The following is a 23,197-nucleotide window of genomic DNA, read 5'->3' as shown; positions in this document are numbered from 1 at the left end:
GAGCTTTGGATCACTTCATAAATCTCTGGCTGCGCTAATGGCCGCTCATAAGGGCTCTGGCCATAAGTGTCTGGATTTCCTGACACACTACTTTAATAGAGCCTCAATAGCATCTTACCAACACACACACACACACACACACACACACACAACTTTCTTAGTACAGCCAATATACAGCATAAGATCATGTGGCAGCATTTGCACAAAATCCATGGTCATGCAGCACAGGATCTGATGGATATGGCCTCTTCACCTCAGTGACACTGCCTGGATTTATTGTAGGAAGAGGCTCAGATGCTTTGCAATCTGCTACCACACTTCATCCATCTCTCCAAAGCTGTACAGCAGAATCTGAGCTGATGCTGAGATGTTGAGAGAAATTCTTACTGATAGGTTTGTGATTATTTGTCTGAGGTTGGTGTGCAGACGGCGCTCTCCTCCTCTCACCTTGTTCCTCTCAAACAGCTCACATTGGATGGTCTTGAGGTCGGTGTCCAGGGCGCTGGCGGCCTGCCTGCGTTTGCGTGCCAGCTGCTCCTCCAGGTCTTCCATCTGGGCGCGCAGCTTTTTGTTTTCCCTCTCCAGAGCCAGCTTTTCCGTCTCCAGACGCTCCCGACGACCCCACTCTGCTGCGTTCTCCACCTGCAGACGTTCCATCTGCGCACACACACACAAATTCAGTAAGATAGTGAGCAAAGAGGGAAAGAAATAACTAATGAGGACAATAATAAAGTAATTTTGAATGTAAAGGCTTACTCCTATAATTTTTTGCATAAACTTTTAGCATAATTAACTAAAAAACAAAATGTTGATCACTCCCGAACCCTTTAGACTGAATGTTCATGATGCTAGTTGGATTATATTAATTTATCCAAGTCTAGCTTTTCAGTGTTGAAAGAAGTCCTCTATGCTAACAAAGGCTGCATTTACTTGATTAAAAACACAGCGAAAACAGTAATGTTGTATATTATTACCATAAGGAACATTTCAAAAAATGTAAAGATTTTTTTTATATATTTATATTTATAGGTTTAGGTACACACTCCCAATTATTAGGCTGCTTTGGAACAATTTGTATTGAAAGAAGCACTATACAAATAATTTGGTACTGAATTGACTGAAAACGGCAGTAAACTGTGACTTTTTGCACTTGGTTTAACTAAAAACTCCTAATGCAAAATACTGTGTGCAAAACGGGAGATACATTAAAAATGAAGAGGCAGCACATCCCTTGCGTATCAGGAAGGACTAATGCTGCATTAGCACACAGGACACTATTAGCCGAGAATGATGTTGAACTAAGTGAAGGGCTCTCCATGATTTCCCAGTTCTGACCTGCTGCTAAAAGCAGTTTAATGGGAAACCATCTCTTCCAGGTTCACCTTAAGTGCTGGCAGACTTTCCTGGTATACCTTAAACTCTCAGACCAACTAGTCATTAATATTTCTATAATGTCATTTGACTGCTGATATGAGGCTGTGCCATCGAAACCCCTCAATTCCTGAGGGCAGAGATGAGGTCACTGTGGGGTTCTGGATGCAGAGGATCTGAGCCGACACATGGGAGTGGCGGCGCTCTTTAAGGAGCCCTTCAAAGTGCATAATGTCACCCTCTCCTGCCAGGTTCATCTCAGCAACACCCCGCTGCTAACACTGCATGCTGGGAATGTGTTAGAGCAGCGTTCTGTCATTACGCCAGCTTGACTAACAGAGGGACTCTGTGCTTGGTGTCGTGCTAGTCGAAACGCAGGAAGACAGGGGATGGATGTTTAAAACCCTGAGGGCGTTTAGCTTTGATGTAGATCACAGCGTGTCCCGGGGTGACACAGGACCGGCTGGGCCATGCAAAACAGTGCAGTATGGGATGGAAACACAAAATGTACACGCGTTTCACCTCTGTACGGAGCTCTGCCAGTTTTTTGTCCATGCTGGTGCGAGCCCCCAATTCGTCCTCCAGATCTTCAGACATGCGGCCCAGCTCATCCTGATGCACCTCTTTCAACAAGTTCAGCTGCGTGAGAGATCGAAAAAAAAAAAAAAAAAAAAAAAGACAGAGGGAGTCAGCCTTTTATCTCGGAACTTCTGATCTTGAGCAAAACTTTTTTTCCTTTGCTTTGTTAGAGCTTATCTATGGTATTCAAATAAACTACTCACTATGCCATACTACGCAATACTCCGAAGATGCTATTGGTATTCAAACAGATTTAACATTCTGATTGTGAACGAGTCTGGTTTTTAAACTCATTTCACAGTTGATGAAACTCGGTGAAACTGCGCTCATTTAATATGACTTGTACCGACATTCTGCGGCAATACGGTCTAGCACATTTGCCATTAAGGGAGAGGGGCACTACGGTCAAAGTCTGATCTCTCTACAGCGTCTCACACTCGGCATACTGTGACTCAAACGCAGTGATTAACATTCGCTGCAGGTCGTGAGCTCACACAGCTGGGCTGGGGACAGGCAGCTCATCTATTAAACTACTGAGTGTGGCGCACACTCTCTTCCTACTCATCATCTCATGGTATTCATGCACATCCTTAGGGGTTGAGGTTATTAAAAAGAAAAGCACATCTCTTCCTACTCATCATCTCTCTACTATATGCCTATGACGAGGTCTAGGTGTATGATGGTGAATCAGTCCCTTATTCTCTCTGTGGAAGGCTTGTATTGAGAGTGAAAGTTTCCCTGGGCCCAATCAGTGCAGCTGTCTTTCATAAAATTGCCTGACTGAAAGAAATCCTGAGAAGCAAAGTCTAATCATTCATGAACAATGGCAGACTTTCTCGTTCACAGGCAACAATTGCCCCCTGGTGGTGCTCTATCAGAGATGCAGCCCTCATAAAACCCTATACAATATTTTTTATTCATTTTTAGTCAGATAGATTGAACAATTAATGCTCTTAATGATTTTAAATGTTTCTATTTACATACTTTTGTTTTTTAAAAAGGCAAGAAAGCAAAAAAACAACATCATATCACATCATCATTATTAAATATAATTTTGTGTTTATGTATATTTTTAGTAGAAAATTTTGAATGCCTTGACAGAATTCATACTTCTATACAATTCAACAAATTAGAGATAAACAGGTTCGCACCATGGTAAAAAAAAAGATAGGTTTCAAACGGAATTTTTTAAAGAATTTACAGCATTGATACATTTTATCAATCAAACATCACTTTGAACTTTAAAAAAATATATAAAATTTAAACTTCCTATTCATCAGAAAGTTATAAGGATTTTTGGTCAATGCATAATTCAGTTTTTTTCAGTTTGATTGATTATTATTCCTATTTATTTTAGAAAAGTAGCAAAGAAAACGATAGGTGTACCCAACTTTCTGCCTGTTATTATGTCTCTGAAGCACACATGACTGTATTTTTAGGATATTATAAAGGCAAGAATATGACATCTGGAAGTGAAGGTAAAGTACTGGGGTTTGATGAACAGACCACCAGAGCACTCACCATGCATTCTTCCTACTGATTAAAGCTCTGACTATAAATTGCCCAGAGGAAATCGGAAAAAAGGCCATGGATTTCATGCTCTTTTAACATGGAAGTGCTGGAGATCAGTTCCTCAGGAGAATCATGTGTTGGTGTTCCTGGCTTCAGCAGATTTATCTGTGGATCGTGTTTGATTTACAAATAACAAATGCAGGGCTGAAGCCAGAATACTAATGTTGACAATTAAGGCTGAGCAATTGGTGTCTTGACTTGATGCCCAAAAGCAAAAACAAATTGCTTAAAATACCATAATTCAATAAATGAAGCCAGTAAGCTAAATGTTCCACAGCTGCTACAAAGCTATTTGGCTTTGGGTTGAATTTATTGCAGGTTCCTGAAGAGTTATTTTCATGATACACTTCAGAAAGGAAATTCTCACTAAATTTTTGACAATATAGCTCAATATTTATAACTTTATCTGTAACAAAAGGGTGATTTTTTTTTTGAAATTATAAACCTAGTTAAAACTAATCAAGGCATGTTTTCCACACCATTTGTCATTAAATGAATGCACAAGGTTATATTGTTGCTTTATTTTACATCACTAGCATTATCACTGCAAACATACGAGGAAAATTAAAAAAAATTTTAAATTAATTGAGATGATTAAGCTTCCTCACCTGTTTTAGGGCCTCTTGTTTGCTCTTGTTCAGTTCCTCGTATTTGAGTTTCCATTGGCTTAGCTCCACCTCCAGCTTCTCGATGTTCTTAATGAGCGCATGTTTATCCCTGACAGAGACACATTACATGATTGACGTGCACAGCATAAATCATCATCATCATCATCAAGTCCAAACAGACTGTTCTCCAAAGATCTGGTCTACTGAGAAGCCTCCAGTGGGTGATTTCTACAAATTCAACATAGATGTATCCTTTACTGTATATCATCTGTGGTGATGGAGATGTCTATGTTAAACTGTCGTTTTTATGAGAAGCTCTAAAAGGCCTTTGATTTCATTTGTTGAGTTCTGGACTGTTTTATGCATGTATTGTTTCCACCTGGACGATGATCTCTTACTCTCGTTCTTTCAGCAGGACTTTCTGGGACTCATCCAGGCGTAGCTGAAGAGCGTTGAGCTTGCTAGAGTCCTCCTCCAGGGCTGCCAGATCCTCCCACAGCAGTCTGCTCCGGTCCTGCCGACTGAGAACTGAGCGCAAGCTACTGGCACTGCGAATGTCCCAAGAGTCTGGAGCCTCTGACTTTGCCCTGAGAAGAGCCTCCAATAACTCCAACTCCTGACACAAAGAAAGAACGAAAAAGCAATCATTTTGATTATCACAGGTAAAATACTTCTAAACACTTCAAGTATGCAAAGTATGCAACTTATTTATGCGAATACATTGTTTGTGTTTAGATCAAAGTAGAAACAATGTAAATGTGTTGTTTATATATATGATACTCTACAAAATGCTGATATAGGTTGACGCATTTAGACAAATTGTTGAAAAATCTCCTTTTTTGTACACAAAAAAGTATTCTCGTAGCTTTGTGAGATTATGGTTAAACCACATTTTAACAATGTCCTTGCTATGTTTCCTTGATTGTGTAAGGATCCTTGCTGTACGAGGAGGGTCAGAAAGCTATAAGACATCCAAAACATCTTAATTTGTGTTCTGAAGATGAACAAAGGTTGATATGAGGGAGAGTAATTCATTACATACATATACATACATGCATACACATATACATATACATATACACACACATATATATATATATATATATATATATATATATATATATATATATATATATATATATATATATATATATATATATATATATATATATATATATATATATGTTATGGTCAAAAGATGGCAATAAGGAAAGACATGCGTGACATGCCTTCATCTTGGAAGACTATAAACAAACTTACATAAAGAAAACTGTGCCCAGACTAAAACATTTGAGAGTACTCTTACAAACAAGGACAAACAATGAGAGCCTAATATTTTAACTTAAAAATCACATAAAGATTTTAAAGAACATTTTGTTTAGTTTTGTACGATAAACAGTTGTCATTCGACGTCCAATGTAAAACCTAGCTTGTGAAGCGAAACCAGCTGAGAACTGCTGCCATACTCAATGTTCCAAGACAAAGAAAACAAATGAAAAACATAAGACTTTCGTGTTTTCCTTTTCTCCTTATTAAACCGAAGCACAGAAGAGGCATTTTCTCTGTCATCCACATAACAAATATCACATTGCACCTTTCCCTTATTTCCTGTGTGCATGAATGAAATTCACAAGCTCTTTGGATGAGTAATAAAAAACGGCTTTACAGTTCAATGCACCGTCCTTCCTCTTTCCTTCATACACACAGTAGGGATTACATATCAAAGACATGGGCCTCAGGAGACAGACATGAGACACTGAACATGCTGCGATCCCAGAATGGCCACAGTTGAGTAACTCAGATAGAAGTGCAATGACACCTCCATGCCACCAGAGGGAACCGAATGCATACTAATACAGATAGAGTTCTACATGTGGAAGCACTCGGCATGCCTGTGAGGAAACAGATCAGGAAACGGCATGGTATCAAACAATCCAGTGACAGTCAGACTACATTAACTATTATTAGTTTATTTAGCTAAGATTGAATGACCATGCCTGATACTACTTGAAAAGGTGGATATTTGTATGCTGAATAAAAAAAAGAAAACAAGCCCAAACCAGTTTCGCTCTCAGCAGGAAATTGTCACTATTCACAGGAGTCTGAGAGTCTTTAGCTATGTAGGCTACCCCCTGTTGATATCCGTGCAGAAATATGCATCCATCATGCTCAGGCTCTGAAGGTCAAGTTTGACACTGACATTAATTCTTTCTCGCCTCTCTTTGCTGGTGCGCTGTGTTCGCATCTATTTGCCAACCAAAAAAAAAGGTGAACGCTAATGCGCACAGCAGACCAAACCACATTAGAGTGTGGGGTAATTCTCTGGAAAGATTAGTTAAAAATGCATTAAGGAAATAACAGACATGCTTAAGCGAGCCTAGGAATGAAAAAGGGGCTTCTGGGTAGTGGGAACTGCTGCGGTACCCCTGGCTTTGGCCCCATGGGTAAAACGCATGGGGGTTGTGTTGGGAGATGGTTAGTTCTAATAATAGGACAAAAAAAGAGAAACCAGCACACAAGCAAAAAGCACAGTCAGGTAATGAAATCACAGGGAGATGCAGTGAACCAGTTCTGTGGCTGACCTATTTACAACTGTCTACCTGTGTCCAGAGAGAACAGCCTTGGTAATTCTGTAGGTTTGTTGCATGGTTTAATTGTCTGGTTTTTAATTTGAATAAAAAAAGGTTCATTTTAAAATGGTATCATTCTAACTAGGTGTGACATGTTTTCACATCATAATATATGTCGGAAAGCTTCTTACTAGCACTTTTGATGCATACCTGGGTTAATTTTTATGTCAGACTTTGTTTCGTTTAGATAACGTGAATGCAGAATATTTTCAGAATATGGGTGTGCATCCACAAAAAAGTGACCCGAGGTTCCTGAGAACGTCAGTGCAATTCAATGTCGAACTTAATCATACCCGATTGCAGAAGTGAAATGCAAAGTATGACTTAATGAATTGCATTATTTATGAGTGTGTGCGCTCACTTTATTAACAATTAATAACTTCAATAAATTACTTAAAATGTGCGAGTCTCTAAATGCCTTCTTACAATAGTGCCTCAAACACTTTTTATATGGACGAGTCAACAAAAACCAAGCTGTATTTTATTTTGTGGCTATCACCTAAACCACTAAAGTGACTAAAATAATATTAACCATGGCAAAGTCCAATAGACTGAAACATTTAAACACATTTGAAATGACAATTCCAGTTGAGGTGCAAGTAAATCCGCCAAAACTTGGAAGGAAGCTGAGAATTTGAGCATCATATGGGATCAGGAGAATTACCACGCAACTCACCAACTAATCTTTACTGAAAATACGCTGTTTTACACTCACCTTCTGCTTGTCTGTTTTGTCAGTGTCTACGTCTCTCACAGGTTCCTGCTCTGGAGAGCCTGGGCCATCTCTCAAGTTCTCTTCATCCTGGTTGTCCTGCTTGATGTCTGGTTCCCGTGGCTGGTTGGAGTGTGTGGAGGCAGGTGAGGAGTTGGATGCTGGTGCAGTGGAAGCGTTCGCTGGGGAGTTCTGTTCGGCTAGGATTCTTTGGGCCTCTAGGCGCAGTTGTTCATTTTCGGCCGCCAGCTCTTGACGCTCTCGCCGTGCCCCCGTCAGCTCTTTGGTAAGGGCGTCCAGACGTTGTCTCAGCTGCCTGACCTCATCCCGCGCCCTGTTGCGTTCGGCCCGCACTTTGCTCCACTTCTCCCTCCAGTTGGCCGTGCAGTCTGACCACCAGCGCATCGTCTTCTCCATCTGAGCCGCCCGCGCCCGAGCCTCCTCCAGCTCACGCAGACGCAGCTCCTCGCGGCTCTCCCAGTCCCCACCGCCATCGCAGCCCAGCCCTGGAGACAGCAGCAGAGGAGGGCTGGAGCTGGGCGTTCCCCCCGACGGGCTGGGCGTGTGGGTCAGGCTGTCCGGGGAGCGCACTCGATCCGGGCCCAAGCCCAGGCCGCACAACAAGCCTGCCCCGGACTTGGCGGCCTCTGTCATGTGGGGACTGGGTGTGTGGTTCATCACTGAGCCAATGATGAGTCCAGGGAAAGAGAAGACAGTGGTCAGGATGATCTGATCAGGAAGCCATGATCCACATCAACATGACGGTTTTCTGTAAAGCCAAAAAAAGAGGGGTTTAGAAAGCATCTGAGAAACTTCCAAATCCTCGAACAGTCACAAAACATTATATGGATTAACAACAACAATAGAGTTATTTTGTTGAAAAAAACCCAACTATTATTTATATGGTTTTGAAAAACATTTTATTAAATAGTTTCAAAGTTTAAATCTTAAATGACTAAAATGTAAAGCAATAATCAACTAAATAATATATATATATATATATATATATATATATATATATATATATATATATATATACACACACACACACACACAATATATATTTTGAAAATGTATTTAAATGTATATGTGTACATAGTTTTATTAAATTATTTATTTATTTAAAAAGTTATACGTTATATGTTTTATATGCGTATATGTTTTTTAACTACTCAACGTTTTGGGGTTTTTCCCTTGTCTTTTTTATCATTTTCTTCTCAGTCAGTATACCCTGGCATTTCTAATTTATGAGGCACAAAACAAAATTATATAAAATAGCAGACAAAAAAAATGGCTCTGAAATCCAGAATACATATAAAGTCTAACACTGACAAACACATACAGCAGTAACGAGAGCAAAGAACTCTGTCAACATGTCAGAGCAAAATGGCCAATAAAATTGACATTGTTGAACAATCCAAACCATACCATGACAACCCAGTGCAGTTTTGATTTACAAGTGCTCTCCCTTTCTCACACTCCCACACAGGCTGTATTTACTTAAAAGAGTGCAGGGCGACAAAGGAGGAGGTTCCAGGTCAAAAGGCTTCAGTCAGAGCAGCCAGCATCTCTCGGCTGTGAGGAAAGAGTTACAGCCCCACAGCTTATGGGAGCAGGACCTTGTGTTTGTATATGTAAAAAGTGTGAGGCTGTGTTGGCTTTGGTGAACATTGATTAGATGTATTATATATTTTTTTTAAAACAGCCTGCAAGACAATCTGTCTAAGCCAAAAAAATGTCTCTAGAAAAATATTATGTTCTAACTAAATGTGTTTGGGTACATGTACTATTACAAGCACTAGTAATCAATTATATTTAAGCAGTTGGCTCCAAAATTAAGCAGCAGCAGCAATACTTATACTAAAAGAAGTAGAAGAAGTAGAAGTAGTAGTAGAATTAGTAGTATTTTTATTTTATGCCATGTAAGCATCTAGGGGTGGCTTGATATGCTAATTTTGGCTTCGGGAAAATATCAATGTATAAATCAATAACAAAACGATACCATATGTTACAGATCTCAAAACCATGTGAACTGAAAAAAAAGGAAACAAAACAACAAACAAACCAAAAAAATCTAAGTGGAAGATCATCATATATAGTATATATTAATCTTAGTTCATGTTAGGTATGTGTTTAATGCATGAAGTACATGTTAACATACTAAGTGTATAATTTATATATAATTAATGATTAATAACAAATGTTTATTTTTTTTATTCTAACAGTCTTTGGAATATTCAAAATCATGTTATTTCTCTCTGCCTCTCCCTCAGACATTTCAGAATTCAGTCTGTTCAGAATTCGGTTGTGATATTTACCAGTTTTACAGCAGTTTGGGAAGCACCTACAGGTGAACTTCAAAACAGCAGCGTATGAAATACAGAATAGAGAAAAATTATGATATCGTACCATTTGAAATATAATAGATACTGGTATTTTTTCTAGTACCTGGATACCACGCATCCCTTTAAGCATCTTAGGCTATTTTTATGACAAAAACAATAAAAAAAAGTATGACAAATAAAATAAAAACCAGCAAACAACCAAACAAACAAGTTAAATTACACAAGATTTCTTGTGAAGAAAGCAAAATATAATGGACTAAACAAAACATTTGAAATGAAATTTGAAAGGTAAATATTTTTTAAAAAGACAAAATATGTGAAATGCTTAAATACAAAAACACATTAAACTGCAGCCCCAAAAATGCATTTTTTCCTCCATTTTTGTTATTGCAAAATATTACATGTATATTTTAGTAGGATTTTTTTTTTGGGCATTGATACACTTCCATACAAGTGGTTCTGATGTAATTTCAGGCGGTTAATTTTTTGTTGTGCCAAAGTTAAATAGGTTTACTATCTTTACGTGTTCATGACAAAAATTTGGGAAACTTTGTTTAAACAGTGTCAGATAGAGATTGTGTCTTATAGTAGTATAGCAATAACATGTATGATGTTTAAGTTTTGTACCTAAACTTAAACATTTATAAACTGTGGCACTAAGCACGCATACACCACTATTCAAACGCAGAGGAGGTTTATGGGTGGGGCCTGTGGTTTTGGGAACTGCCGACTTGTGCATTAGAACATAGTGGGGCAAGAAACAGAGGCATAGGCTCCTCATAAAACACTACTCATACAAAAGCCCCCTTTTTATTAGCTCAGCTAAAAAAAAACCCCAACAGAAAAAACCCAAACGTCGAGACTATTAGGTTTGCTGCAAAGCAGGGTGGGTGCACAAGGGTTTTAGTGGCAAACAACAGCAACTGCTGCCACTGCGGGTCAACAGGACAATAAATCAGTATCCTGGATCAACATATCAGCCCAGGCTACATGGTTTAGTCTATATGTCAGTGTGTGTCTCTTTCGTGAGCTACAGCGGATACATTGGAGGCAAAGCAGTGTCAAGCCAATGAGCTCCTGCAAGGATGTGAAACAGGATAAAAAAACGCTAGTGAGAAAACAGGAGAAAGAGGCAGAAATTTTTAATTAGCTCCGGAGGCTTTCACGGGAGATCCTGATTAACCTTAATGATGCAATCTGAGCAGCATCTCCAGCAGAAACATGAGCAGCATGGAGAGACAAGTGGATGAAGAGAAAGAGGTGAGGAAAGAGTGAGAGCGGGAAAAATGTGTAACTGGAACCACTGCGATACTGCTGACAGCTTGAAGAAAAAAAGAGCAGTTGATTTCAAAAGTAGAGCAAAAACTTGCTGAAAAGTGATTCGGTTGAAGGTCGAGGCTTGCCTTTTGTCTGAAGCAAAGAAGTAAACTTATTCCATCCTTGGAAGGAATTCATGAATACATCTTTGACAATGGGAAAAAAAGATGTTTATGATACACACACACACACACACGCACGCACGCACACAAACACACTTGCCAGTTCAACGAAAATAAACTTAGAATCCTCCGTTAATGTTTATCTCGTCAAGGTATACAAGGCCAGCATGGGGTTGATGCTGGTCTAGCAAAAAGTAGCTTATAATGCTGGTTGAAAGTGGTTTATCTTGCTAGTCAAGCTTATTAAGCCTGGTGGGGACACCAGACTTCAAACCACAACATATGTAGGAGTTTTGACAAAGAAGCAAAAGTCTGTTCAAAATTCAACATGCTGTTCAAAAATAAAATACACTCGAGCACTTGGCTAAATTGAGAAACGCTTGCCTAACATATGAACAGATCATATTTAAAGAAAAATTACAAAGCCAGAGGTTAATTATGAACTGCATTAGAGGATTGAATGGTTTCCATCCTGCCACAACCGTTTTCCCCAAAAAACTGCTCCTATATAGGCTGTGTGTATATCCTCAACAGGAAATCCTAAAGCCACAAATTTGCTGCCATCAGTTTGATTCACTATTGAAGCAAGCTGACTCACCCATTCCAGGTCATATTCACTGCCAAAGAAACATCTGGAAGCTCACAATACCCTTTACCAAAACAGAACGAGGCTGACAGGCATAATGGAGTGTATACAAAGACTAGTTCAGCTTAAGCACGAAGAAATCGATTAGAATCTTTGCCAAGACAAAATACTTTAAACGGAGGCAAAAAAGACAGAGACTGTAAGACAAAAGATGATCTTTAAAAGAAAATAGCAAACGCTACCTGAAAGCACGAAAAATGAGGGATAAGCCAAAGAAAACGCTTGGCATTCAAGGCAAATTGTTAAAACAATGTGCAGTTGTTCTTTTAGTTCATCAAACGTGTTTAAAAGTTGCAATCACATAATCTCAATTCAAAATTATACATATATATACACATATATACACACACACATCAGTATTTATTTAGTTTTATTTACATTTTACCTGGTAAAAGTGGTCTGGTGACTTTTAAATAAAAAATAAATAAATAAAAAAAAAGGAAAAACTTTTACGTTTTCCTAGGAAGTATCACATGCCTGGATGGCAATATGCTACATGCAGATGAGGTTATGCATAATAAAACCAGTGGTGAGCTTCATGTACGGTCATTTTGGAGAAAACCGTTAGTGCTTACGCATATACTATTGTTTACACACAATCACTGTAAATTCCCCCTTCTCATCTGTAATTTAATTTGTACATATTTATCTTTGTAATTTATATTTATATTTGTACCTATATCCTGCACTTGCTGCTTATTGCACTCCTGGTTAGACCTAAACTGCATTTCGTTACCTTGTACTTGTACATGTGTAATGACAATAAAGTTGAATCTAATCTAATCTATCTGAGATTTATAACACGAAGCAGGCTCTGATATACGTATGGGTTAATAAATCTGAAATCTCGTTACCGAAAATTGCAGTTTGCGTGTATGCTTTTAAGATGAAATCTACGCAAAGTTTTATACATGAGGCCCCAGAACTGTCAATGCCATTACATCACAGGAAAGTTACAAGAACATTTCAAACAACTGAGACCACACACCATGGAGCAACATCTCCTCTCTCCAAACTCAGCAAGCAATGAATTGCAAATCTGAAGAGCTATTCAATGCAGGATATAAATAACCCCCCCCTGTGTAAAACACTATCCACTTGTGTTTTTCCCAATGCCTCTGCAGGAGACGGACAAACTCAAGGGCGAACTGAGATACGGTGTCACTCGCAGGAGCCAGTGAAAGTGAAAACTGATCTGATGGCTGCGGCCCATTTTACTACAGAGGCTGTACTGTCACCTTCTGACACAAAGCCAGGAGTGCAAGTCTTTTGTCTGCCGGTTCATCGGCTATGCTTGTCAAAGTATAGCTTCAGGAGAAATCGTCCATTAGTGGAAAAAAACTTTTAAGAGTCTTTGAAACTTGGCAAGGAACGAGTAATGTTTCAGAGATCTTAAAACACACACACAAAACAAACGTAAAAGGGAGAAACCGAAATATCCAAGAGGAGGAGTATTACTGAGCACATCGTCTGGTAGCATAAACTGTAGTGATGTGAGAGCGAAAGCACACCTTGGCTGCAACCTTTAATCCTCGTGGTTTTGAAAAGAATTTGCCCCTAAAGGAAGAGGAAGTTTCTCTGCTCGTAGTGCATGTGGTCTCAAACCGCAGACTGTGAAAGTGACAACAATCATTTTAAAGTTCCACATTAGAGCCGATGATCTTGATAAAAGATCTTCCGCTGTCTCGGGTGAAAGCGTTCCTGTCAAGTGTAAATAAGCAAATCGTAAAAACTGCTTATCTCTTCAGCTAAGTAAACTCGCTGAAAAGTTACAGTCAGCCAAACTTTAAGAGACGGTAAGCATACACGATGTATCATATAGTCAGCAGAAAACAAATGGAAAAGAAAGAATTGAAGGATACAGATATAAAATATCCTAAGAGGGACTGCCAAACTGATTCTTTTGAATTATGAGTGTTACGTTAATATATCTGTCACATGTCTCAGCGAGCTTTAAATATTCCGGTTTAATAAAAGAACCTAACTTGAGACCAAATAGTCAGCCAGCCGGGGCAGCCGTTTACTTTAATCACCAAACCACTGGACACGGCCCATACCGCAAGCATAATACAGGCTAAAAAAAGAAAAGAGGCATCAACTGCGACATCATTTTCTGTGTTCTGCAAGTTTAGCTTGAGCGCTCATCGATTCGGTTAGACAAAACAATCAACGTCCAGTAGATTCAAAAGAAATCTATTATTATTTCTACAGAGGTTTACGGAGAGTGTAAACAGGTTCGGCTTTTCTTTCTCAAGCTTGTCATTACCTCACACTGCGATACGGCCGATTAAATGCGAATGATTCACACACCAGAAATGGGCAGACAAGCCAAAAATGTCACATACTAAAAACAACAATTACAGCCCCTCCAGGCACTTTTGCAGTCTACTTAACCTATGCAAGGAAACGCCACTATAACATGAGTGACTGACTGGGTCTGCATGTCACACATCAATCCAAACCATTAAAATGTCATAAATGTGTTCATACTGCTAATAAAACTAATGGCATTTCCATCTACGTTTAATCACTTCTATACAGAATCTTGAAATGAACATTCGAATGCACATATGGCGTAACTTTTCCGGATGTAGGTTTCTGTTTACACGGCGCTAAAACCAAGAAAAACTCAAATAAATCACTGTCGATGTTTGAGATGTGAACATGTGTTTTGTAGCAACACTAAACACACACACACTACTATCTGCATGAAATCTTCAGGTCATGCATATACTGGGGTCAGCTGCGGTTAATACATTTTGTCTGAGAAATGGGTAACATGTGGCGTCTCCATATTTTAAGTCTGGAATGGAAAATGATTTGGACACCTTTATGATAAAGCAAATTTCACTCAAGTACAGATAGCATCTCCCGAGCGTATCGACAGATGAGCATTGAGCTTGTTCTTTTTTCGGAGTGTTTCCTGTTGATAGCAATACGCTGATTTTTAGTCCTATGATATGGCAAATAATATACAAATTAGCCTACTAAAAAAAAATCTACTCTGTATGAAAAATGTATGCATTTTGAAATGAGCTACAGATCAAGTATGTCGATGGTCAATTAAATAACAAATTTTGAACAACAATTATAATAATGAAAGAAAATCTCTAATACACCTACATGCACAATACCAATAAAAACAGATGTGTCACAGGGACAGATGTCAGCTCACTAACTGAGTGGGACCGGGACATCAGGAAGAAGTTCATTAAGGGGTCAGCCAAGCCTGTCACACACTTACACAGGCCTCTTGTGAAAATAATCACTAGTAACTTGATCAAAGCCAGTGTCCCAGGAGGAATTTAATGGATCAGGGTTTTAGAAGGTCTTACATACAGAGGGAATGATGAAGTTCAAGCAGCCAGAGAAAGAGAGAACACAAGAACTGGTGATATGTCAAAGGGAAGTGCTCATTTGAGGGTGTTAAGCATTAAGATGTTAATCTCTTCATCAACTCATTCAACAAGGCATGAAACGACAATAATAAACACTCCAAATCCCGCATGAGCAGCTTATGAAGTCGAGGTCATGTCTGCAACCATGTATCAACCAAAACAAGATTTCAGTCAAGCAAAACACCGAACAAGTGAGCTAAATGGAGCTACTGGGAAGAAGGTTATGGAAGCCCATTATTGCAGAGTATGAAGGTAATTGTAATTTTATATCTCCCAATCGCCACTTTAACTTTCATATTTCACAACCTGACTTTAAATCTCACAACGTGACTTCACTTGTTAAATTTCTCGCTCGATTAAATTCTTATTTTTGCTTTAGGCACATAAAACACAAAAATAAAAAATTGTAAGGCACTGAAATGAGGGAGGGAAAACGGGAAGCGAAAGTAGGACGAAGACAGAAGGTGATGAAAAGTCGAGGGAGAAGCAGCAACAAGGGCGCATACCATGCGGAAAGGGAGGAAATATGAATGAGACAAGACCGGGATGTGCCTACACGTGTGATTTCACAGTATGATGACATCATAGCCAATGTTGAAGGGGCATATAGCAAAGCACAGAAATGACACATTCATCCTGATGCATAATCCCAGTTTATCTTGTATGTATTAAGCACGACAAGCTGTAAATGCAGCCACATTTCTGTACATAATAGTCTCAATTTTCCATGTTTCTGTACATAATAGTCTCAATTTTCCATATGATTTCAGCCTTTTCGATTACCTGGTAAAGGAAACTATTACGATGCAAACTGCCACAGGGGTCTCGAGGAAAACTGACACAATGCATGACAGTCAATCATACACTCGAGTGGGTTTAAATGGAGAGAGATGTAGAATTTGCCAACGGCACAAAAATGACTGAAATCCCCCATCAGCAAATGGTCTTGCGGCTGTCGCTCAGCAGTTGTTCCTTATCCTTACAGCAGGGGGCGACGCGAGGAATCGAGCTGCAGAGTAATGCATAATAATGAAAGAATATTAACCGGGACTAAATCCCTTTTATCTTATGCCACTTACGCACCCCTAAGGAAGCCTTTGCTTGGGGAGGATACATCGCCTGAAATAAAGCACTTAGCAGGATTAGCAGATAATGGAAGAGGAGATCACTTCAATAACCGTTGTTATTTAAGTAGATATGTTTTAACAAGGCTTAACTGTTTTCAGTGCCCCTTGTCTTGGATTGCTCATAGAAGAATATCACAGCAGGATAAAATGATGCTCTATTTTTTTTTTTTAACTATTTATTTTTTAAACAAAACAAAAAAGCTTCAAAATACCTTATCTAACAAAATTGTATTTAATTTCTGAGTTAAAAATCATTCTCATATTGACCATTAGACAAAGTACAAAATGTCCTTACACCTTGTTACCATAATGAGGACTCCCAAAGACCCACTTGACTGAGCATCAAGGTCAATAAGTTTAAAAATGAAGATATTTTATGACAATGTCATGCAATGAGACTGCCCCCAAAAAACTTTATATTTATTCTAAATTTCATTAAAGTTTTAGACAAAGATTCAATTGAAGAATTATCACGACACATGTATTCTTTCAGTGGCCCATTATAATATAATAAATTATTTCGGCTTTAAAAAGAAAAAGAAAAAAATGGAACCTCACAAGGTGCAGTTCGTCCTCGGAGTGCAATGTCCATCTTTACACCTAATCCATCATCCTGAACATCCACAGACATGATGGGACAGACAGACACGCTCTCCCCTGTGTCTCAGCTTGCTCAACATATGTTCTCATTTAAACGTTATCAAGAGACTACAATATATAGGTGCATGTGCTCGTGTGTAATGTAGCCTACATCCGTTGACAAAATAATGTAAGTTAATGACACCCAACAGTCAGCACACACATGCTCGGTGGGTTCAAGATGAAAACAGGGTATGTGACTCTAAGACGAGCGTACTCTTTCCACGGCTAATGGTGCTCAGTCTTATATCGCCGGTAATATGGAGTGTGTACACTGATGCAGTTTAATAAGGATCAGATGTTAAACGCTGACAGATTCATGTGTGCGATAAGGATCCTGGAAAATGTAAAATGGAAATGGACTGGAATAATCCAGGCCAGACTGAATAATGCAGACAGACAAAGAAAGGGAGGAAAGGTATGAAAAGAAGCTGTGGCGGAGGGGACAGAGAGGAAATGGGACAGAGACACAGGAAGAAAAGAAAGCTGGAGGAGGGAAAAGAGAGAAAGCCTTTGTTGAAGGGGCAGATGGCAAAGAACGATTCTTTACTGAATAGGATTCCTCCTGCCACTGATGAAATATAACAGCTCAGCGGTCAGCGTCCGCGCTCATCCAGAGCACACGGGGTTAAAAGGCAGGACGCTTGATTTACAAACATCCTGTAAAGCCAAGAATAAAAGGACAAAACACTGTGTGAGAGTCAGACGTGCTGAGATAAGTTACTACATGTGCGCTGGGAGATGGAAACGCAGTTTAGCGTAAACTGAAACAAATAACAAAAAAGCGGACGTTAATTTGTAACATCTTACAAATTAATCCCATTTAATCAGCCGACTCTCTAAGGGAGCTAGCCGATCAATTTCTGCGCTGATCGGAACCAGGTCATAAACAAGCGAATCAAAACAAATAGAAAACTGTAGAAGTTTAGCGCCTGTTGTGTTTAAGTTTCGTGGTGGCGACCTCTGACCCGTGACGAAACACTTCCTCCAGCTCGACCATGCGACTTTGGTCTGCGCCTTTGAGGCACTTTTCCATTAACATGAGCAGATCGGTCTTTCTTCGCAGCGAGGAAGGCAATGCTACATTTCTGCAACCATATGATCCATGAAATAGCTACAGACTAGAGGCTGAAAGTGGAGCGAGACAGAACAATCTGAAATAACAAGGCCAAGACCGGAAAAATAAAGATGTAGGAAAGCATGCCGCCATCTAGAAACGCTCAGTTTAGAAGCACTAATGCAATTAGGGAGAATACAAAAGAAGAGGATGAACTTAAATTAAAGCAATTTAGCAACTGAATGGATCTATAACTTCATTAAAAAGCTCTTTAACTATTGATCACTGTTCATTGGAAAACTGCTGATCTTGGGCAGAACGTTCAGCTGGATGCTATGCAGTGTTGTTTTTAGAGCAAGAAGAAACATGTTTGGGAGGTTTGACACTGACAGAGCACGAAAAGTTAAAACCTTAGCAAACAAGGAATGGAAATCATACAGTTGGCAAGTTATTCTATATAAAAACACAGTAGAGTTTGTTAAATTATAGACTAAACCCTGAAATGTCTTTCTACGGTTATGATCTAAAAGTTTCATGTAAACAAAACTATTTCTGCAATAGCTTTGTGTCGTAATAGCAATGCAAAGCACAGCATGCTAAAGTAATTTTCTAAAAGCAAATAAAATATGAATTATACTCTACCGATGGATGGTTTGATCAAAAGCACCATCTCATTTCGAGAAATGTACCATTTCTATAACAGTCACACCAATATCTGTTTCCTGTCAGAAATCATATCACACTGAAGGCGACAAAACCACAGTTTATCACCAGTTTTTCATATCTGTACTTAAAGATCACATCAAACTCATCCTTGACAGAATTCAAGAGTGTTTTGAACTCATCAGCACTACAAAACCTCAATCGCTTGCTGATTCGACGAATGAGCTCTTTGTTGTTTGCTGAAATGACAGTAAAAACCACAACCTTCAGAACCTTACGAGAGACAGTCTGTCTTTCAGTAGGCCGCTTCAGATTCATAATGCTCTTCAATCTCTAGTAAACTTTCCCAGTATAAATCTTCTGGTCCTCATAATAGCACTGCCAAATCATCTTTCTGTGACCTCATCTTTAATACGTCTTCATGTTACTTCCCACATTACGCCCATAAAAGCACTTTCGTGGTTTAATGAACTGATGAGGCATTTGTTTTCAGATCTCACTGTGAAGTTATATAGAGGTCACATTTTCATTTTAATTATTTGCTTCATTTCAAGTGGCTGTAGGCCAGTGTGTTAATCATATAGTCTAACTGTCCATGTGTTATGCCTAAACAACATTCACATTATCTGGTGTGTATATTTACTAGCTTTAGTTGTTAGCCCTTATTACATGAGTTTTATCCACTTGTGTTATTTCACAACTTCAAACTGTACACTGTGCTGCATCAAAAAGGTTTGAGAAGTACTCTATGCAAATATGTGAAAGGGGATTAGCTGTAATCTATGATATTGAGTGTTGCCAGACACATGAAAATTATTTTATTTGAGCGATTATTTAGACCTCTGTATGATGTATGATCAGTAATGAAAATAAATAAATAGTTGAATATAAGCACTTCTTGTAAGTGTACTGTAGTGACTGAAAGATTGAATTCATGATGAACCTGTTTATTATATACATTTTGCACATTCTGAACACAGAAAAAGTTACACAGTGCTGCTTTAAGCCAACAAGCACTATGTTGCCGTCCGTGACTCTCTTAACATCTGATAACTGTGACTCAGCGTTGGAGTTTGGACCTTCCCACTTACTTCCTTGCGCCTAATTATTTATCTACTGTGGTCATTTGCAAGACAAGGCAAGTTTATTTATACATATTTCATATACAGTGGTAATTCGAAGAGCTTTACATAAAAGGAAGTAAAACGGTCATTAAAATGTACAGATCGTGTTAAAAAGTTGTTGGTCTAGATAAATAGCTATAATACTTATGTTTAGTAGATCATTTTCTTCCAAATATGATAATTTTGAGCTTCTGGTACAATACTTTGAGATTTCCATTCTGGCAACACCAATGTTATTAAATGGCTAGTTGTCCTGCTGGCTAGCTATAACCATGTCGATAGTCCAAATTAGGGCTGCACGATATATTGCATGTGATAGTCATGTGCATCTTGTCAGTAACATTTGCATTAATGAGACTTTTTTTTACTTGTCTGTCAAGCACTCATCCAAACACATCTTATTTGGAATCCAGGTGAAAAAAGCTGAAAGCCAGTAGAGCCTCCATCTAGCTATTAAAAGCCCTTTCCTGTAAAGAGCGTGCCTCCAAAATATGGCCAGTCAGTTTTGTGTGTCGTTAATAAATATCAGGGGTGGACAGTTTGTAGGAACAAATTCCTATAAACTAGCTGCCAGTTCATCAATTTGCTCTGAACAAAAACACTATTGACGGTCATAGTGTGTATGGATGTGGCTGGCAGAGACGCAGTCAGCCTCTTAATAGCAAATTTCCTCATAATTCATGTGATTGTGAAACAAGGCAGAGATCTGGAAAGCTATCAAGGGGTCTGGATGTGAATTGCTGCCATTTGAAAACTGCTGCGTTTTCCAGCAAAAGAGGTAACGTAGACTTGAGCTCTACAAGCAATGGGATCCAAGTCATTTCCACACCAATTATTGTTGCGGCATCCACCGTGATTAAACATGCAAATAAGTTGCTGAAGAAAGCAGGTGGGTTGAAAAAGCGTCTGAGTTTAATTTCATAGCACATGCTCTGGTTTTCGATTTCCCTCTCTCGTCTTCATGTGACTTAATTTAAAATTCAGCTTTGAAAATACGAAAAATCTGTAAACATCAAACAGAATAACTCAATCATACTTCAGCATGCATTTTCAAGACAAAAACATGCTGTAAACAAAGCTTTGCATGCAACCCATGAATTACAAACAGTAGACCCAAACTGTTCTTGAAGAATCAAACAAACCCATGTGATGTTCTGCAGCATTTAGAGAGCTTGGTCACAATGCAAACATACAAACAAGACTATGAGTGAGTCCAAACCACTACAGAGAAGAATCAGCAACATAAACAAATTTAAAGTCCATGTCAAATCAAAATTGACTGCATTTATTCTGTTAGCTCATATTGCTATTTTTGTGGGGAACAATTCATCCGTGCAAATCAATCCACAAAAAAAAAAAAAAAAAAAAAAAAAAAAAAAAAAAAAAAGTTTCCCTTCGTAATCTTTAATCCAAATCTAAAAATGCTCCTCCCCTCTAAAACAATGGGGAAAAAAATAAAGAATCAAGTGATGCCCTGTTTTCCTCATTCAATATTCTGTTTCTTTTCTTACTTTTCATTACGGAAGTAAAATTGGTAACAAATATCCAGTTAAGTGATACATCTCAGTGCTGGTTTGCACTTAAACGGGAATAGCCAAGGAAGCCAATACGACCATTTCAGTATCCAGTGTACAATACTGAATTTAGTCTAAATATATCTAAAAATATACTAATATTTTCGTATAATTAAATCATAATATTATTAATAGTTATAATTGTTAAAGAAAAATAAAATAAGATCTCCAATAAAATAAACTATAACCTACCCAAACCGGTCAGAAAATGTAGAAGACTGGACTTTTTAGCCTTCAACTAAAAAGAAAATAACCAAGCTGTCACAACAAGGATCAGTTATTCTCCTGTGCTTGTCTTTTACTAATAAATGTGAAGACAACTGCAGAGTAAGTGTAATATAACTCCATACGGCCCCACCCGAGAAGAAATATATTTTTACTATGGCTCTGCTTCACTAAAGTGCCTGTGACCAACGAGACTATATCAAAGGCCAGAAGGAAACCACTTCCTCTTCAACTGTGCAGGCCTGGTGTGTGCTACGGTTGGGACAAGTTCCCAGTTCAGCTGTGATATTTCTTTCCAAAGTCATCTCATAAAAGGCATCATTATGGGACTATTAGTTCTCGCTCATCAACCCTGTCCAGAATTATTAAATCCCAACGTTTATCGACTCCTCAGTGTCAACAGAAATTGTGTTTCTTTCGACTCCAGGTTTCAGGTATCAGTCTAGGACACACGGCGCATTCCTCAACAATGACTCAATGACAAATGCAAATATACACGGTCAAATATACACACATACCTACTAAAGTACCTACAACACACCAAGGAAAACATTCAGCTTCTACATGAACGCACACCGATCAGCGGAAGTAACAGCAAAGCAGATCCTCGTGTTCTCTATGGTTTTCAAAATGCTGAACTAAAAGTGAAGCCAAATATGCAGTTCCAAAAACGCCCCGGGCTCATCCTCTTCAATGCATCTTCAGGCAAATCATTATGAAGTTTGAGAATCTCTTCTCAGGGCCAATAACAGTAGATCAAACTACTCTACATGAGTCAGAAGAAATTCCATATTCCAGACAGAAAATCAGCTACCTTAATGAAACCATCAAACACAATCAATGTAATGAGCTGGATCCCTCAGACTACAAACACATTTGTCATCACCATGACTGAACATATAAAAGTGCGAGACTGGTTTGAGTGATCAAACAGAGCCTGTGAGGCAAAAACTTCAGGGAAGTCTCGAGTGAGCTCCGTCTGAAAGGGCCCAATTAAAAAAGTCAAAACATAGTCAAAAGGAATGTGTCTGGTGAGCAGAAGACTGTTGCAACACATACCCACACCCGAGTCATGAATCTTGAGGGAATTAAAATGTAAATTATGAGTACATCAGAAAGATTTTGTGCAGATTGCATGAACTGGAGTCTGAGATAACGTCTTGTAATATAACCTAACACAATTAGCAGCCAAAGCAAGTCAAAACCAGCTATTTTTGCTTATGTAATTATGCAATTTCTACTCAGTTCTTCTGGTGATCTCTTAATAAATGCTGAGATCATGGTGGTCTGCAAATATCCAAAATAAATGACCCAAGAACAAGACTTAGATAAGACTGTAGTAGCAAAGCCTAATGTGATTGTTGGATGTCAGGGATGTTTACTTCAATTTTGTACCCTCAACAACTAAAAACCACACCTGCTAGACTATTATTAGAAATAGACATTTTCTAGGTCAATTCCGATTTGTGATATTTTTCTTTTAGAAAG

The 23,197-nt window shown here is 38.6% G+C and overlaps 1 protein-coding gene across 1 annotated transcript in view; it reads right to left on the bottom strand.

Annotated features, from left to right (window-relative positions):
* Positions 1 to 23,197, bottom strand: part of ccdc102a (coiled-coil domain containing 102A) — a 55,074-nt gene that overhangs the window by 20,997 nt on the left and 10,880 nt on the right. The window contains exons 2-6 of the mRNA XM_043245236.1: positions 7,476 to 8,241; positions 4,529 to 4,746; positions 4,131 to 4,239; positions 1,894 to 2,010; positions 448 to 657 (exon numbers count right to left, since the gene is read on the bottom strand). Of these exons, the coding sequence (XP_043101171.1) occupies positions 448 to 657; positions 1,894 to 2,010; positions 4,131 to 4,239; positions 4,529 to 4,746; positions 7,476 to 8,150 (1,329 nt within the window). The 5' untranslated portion in view covers positions 8,151 to 8,241. The remainder of the gene's footprint in view (positions 1 to 447; positions 658 to 1,893; positions 2,011 to 4,130; positions 4,240 to 4,528; positions 4,747 to 7,475; positions 8,242 to 23,197) is intronic.

This window comes from Puntigrus tetrazona, chromosome 7 (genome assembly GCF_018831695.1).
Source record: "Puntigrus tetrazona isolate hp1 chromosome 7, ASM1883169v1, whole genome shotgun sequence".
Classification (NCBI taxonomy): Eukaryota; Metazoa; Chordata; class Actinopteri; order Cypriniformes; family Cyprinidae; genus Puntigrus; species Puntigrus tetrazona.
Note: the sequence above shows the minus strand (reverse complement) of the source record. Positions and strands in the feature narration are given on the sequence as shown.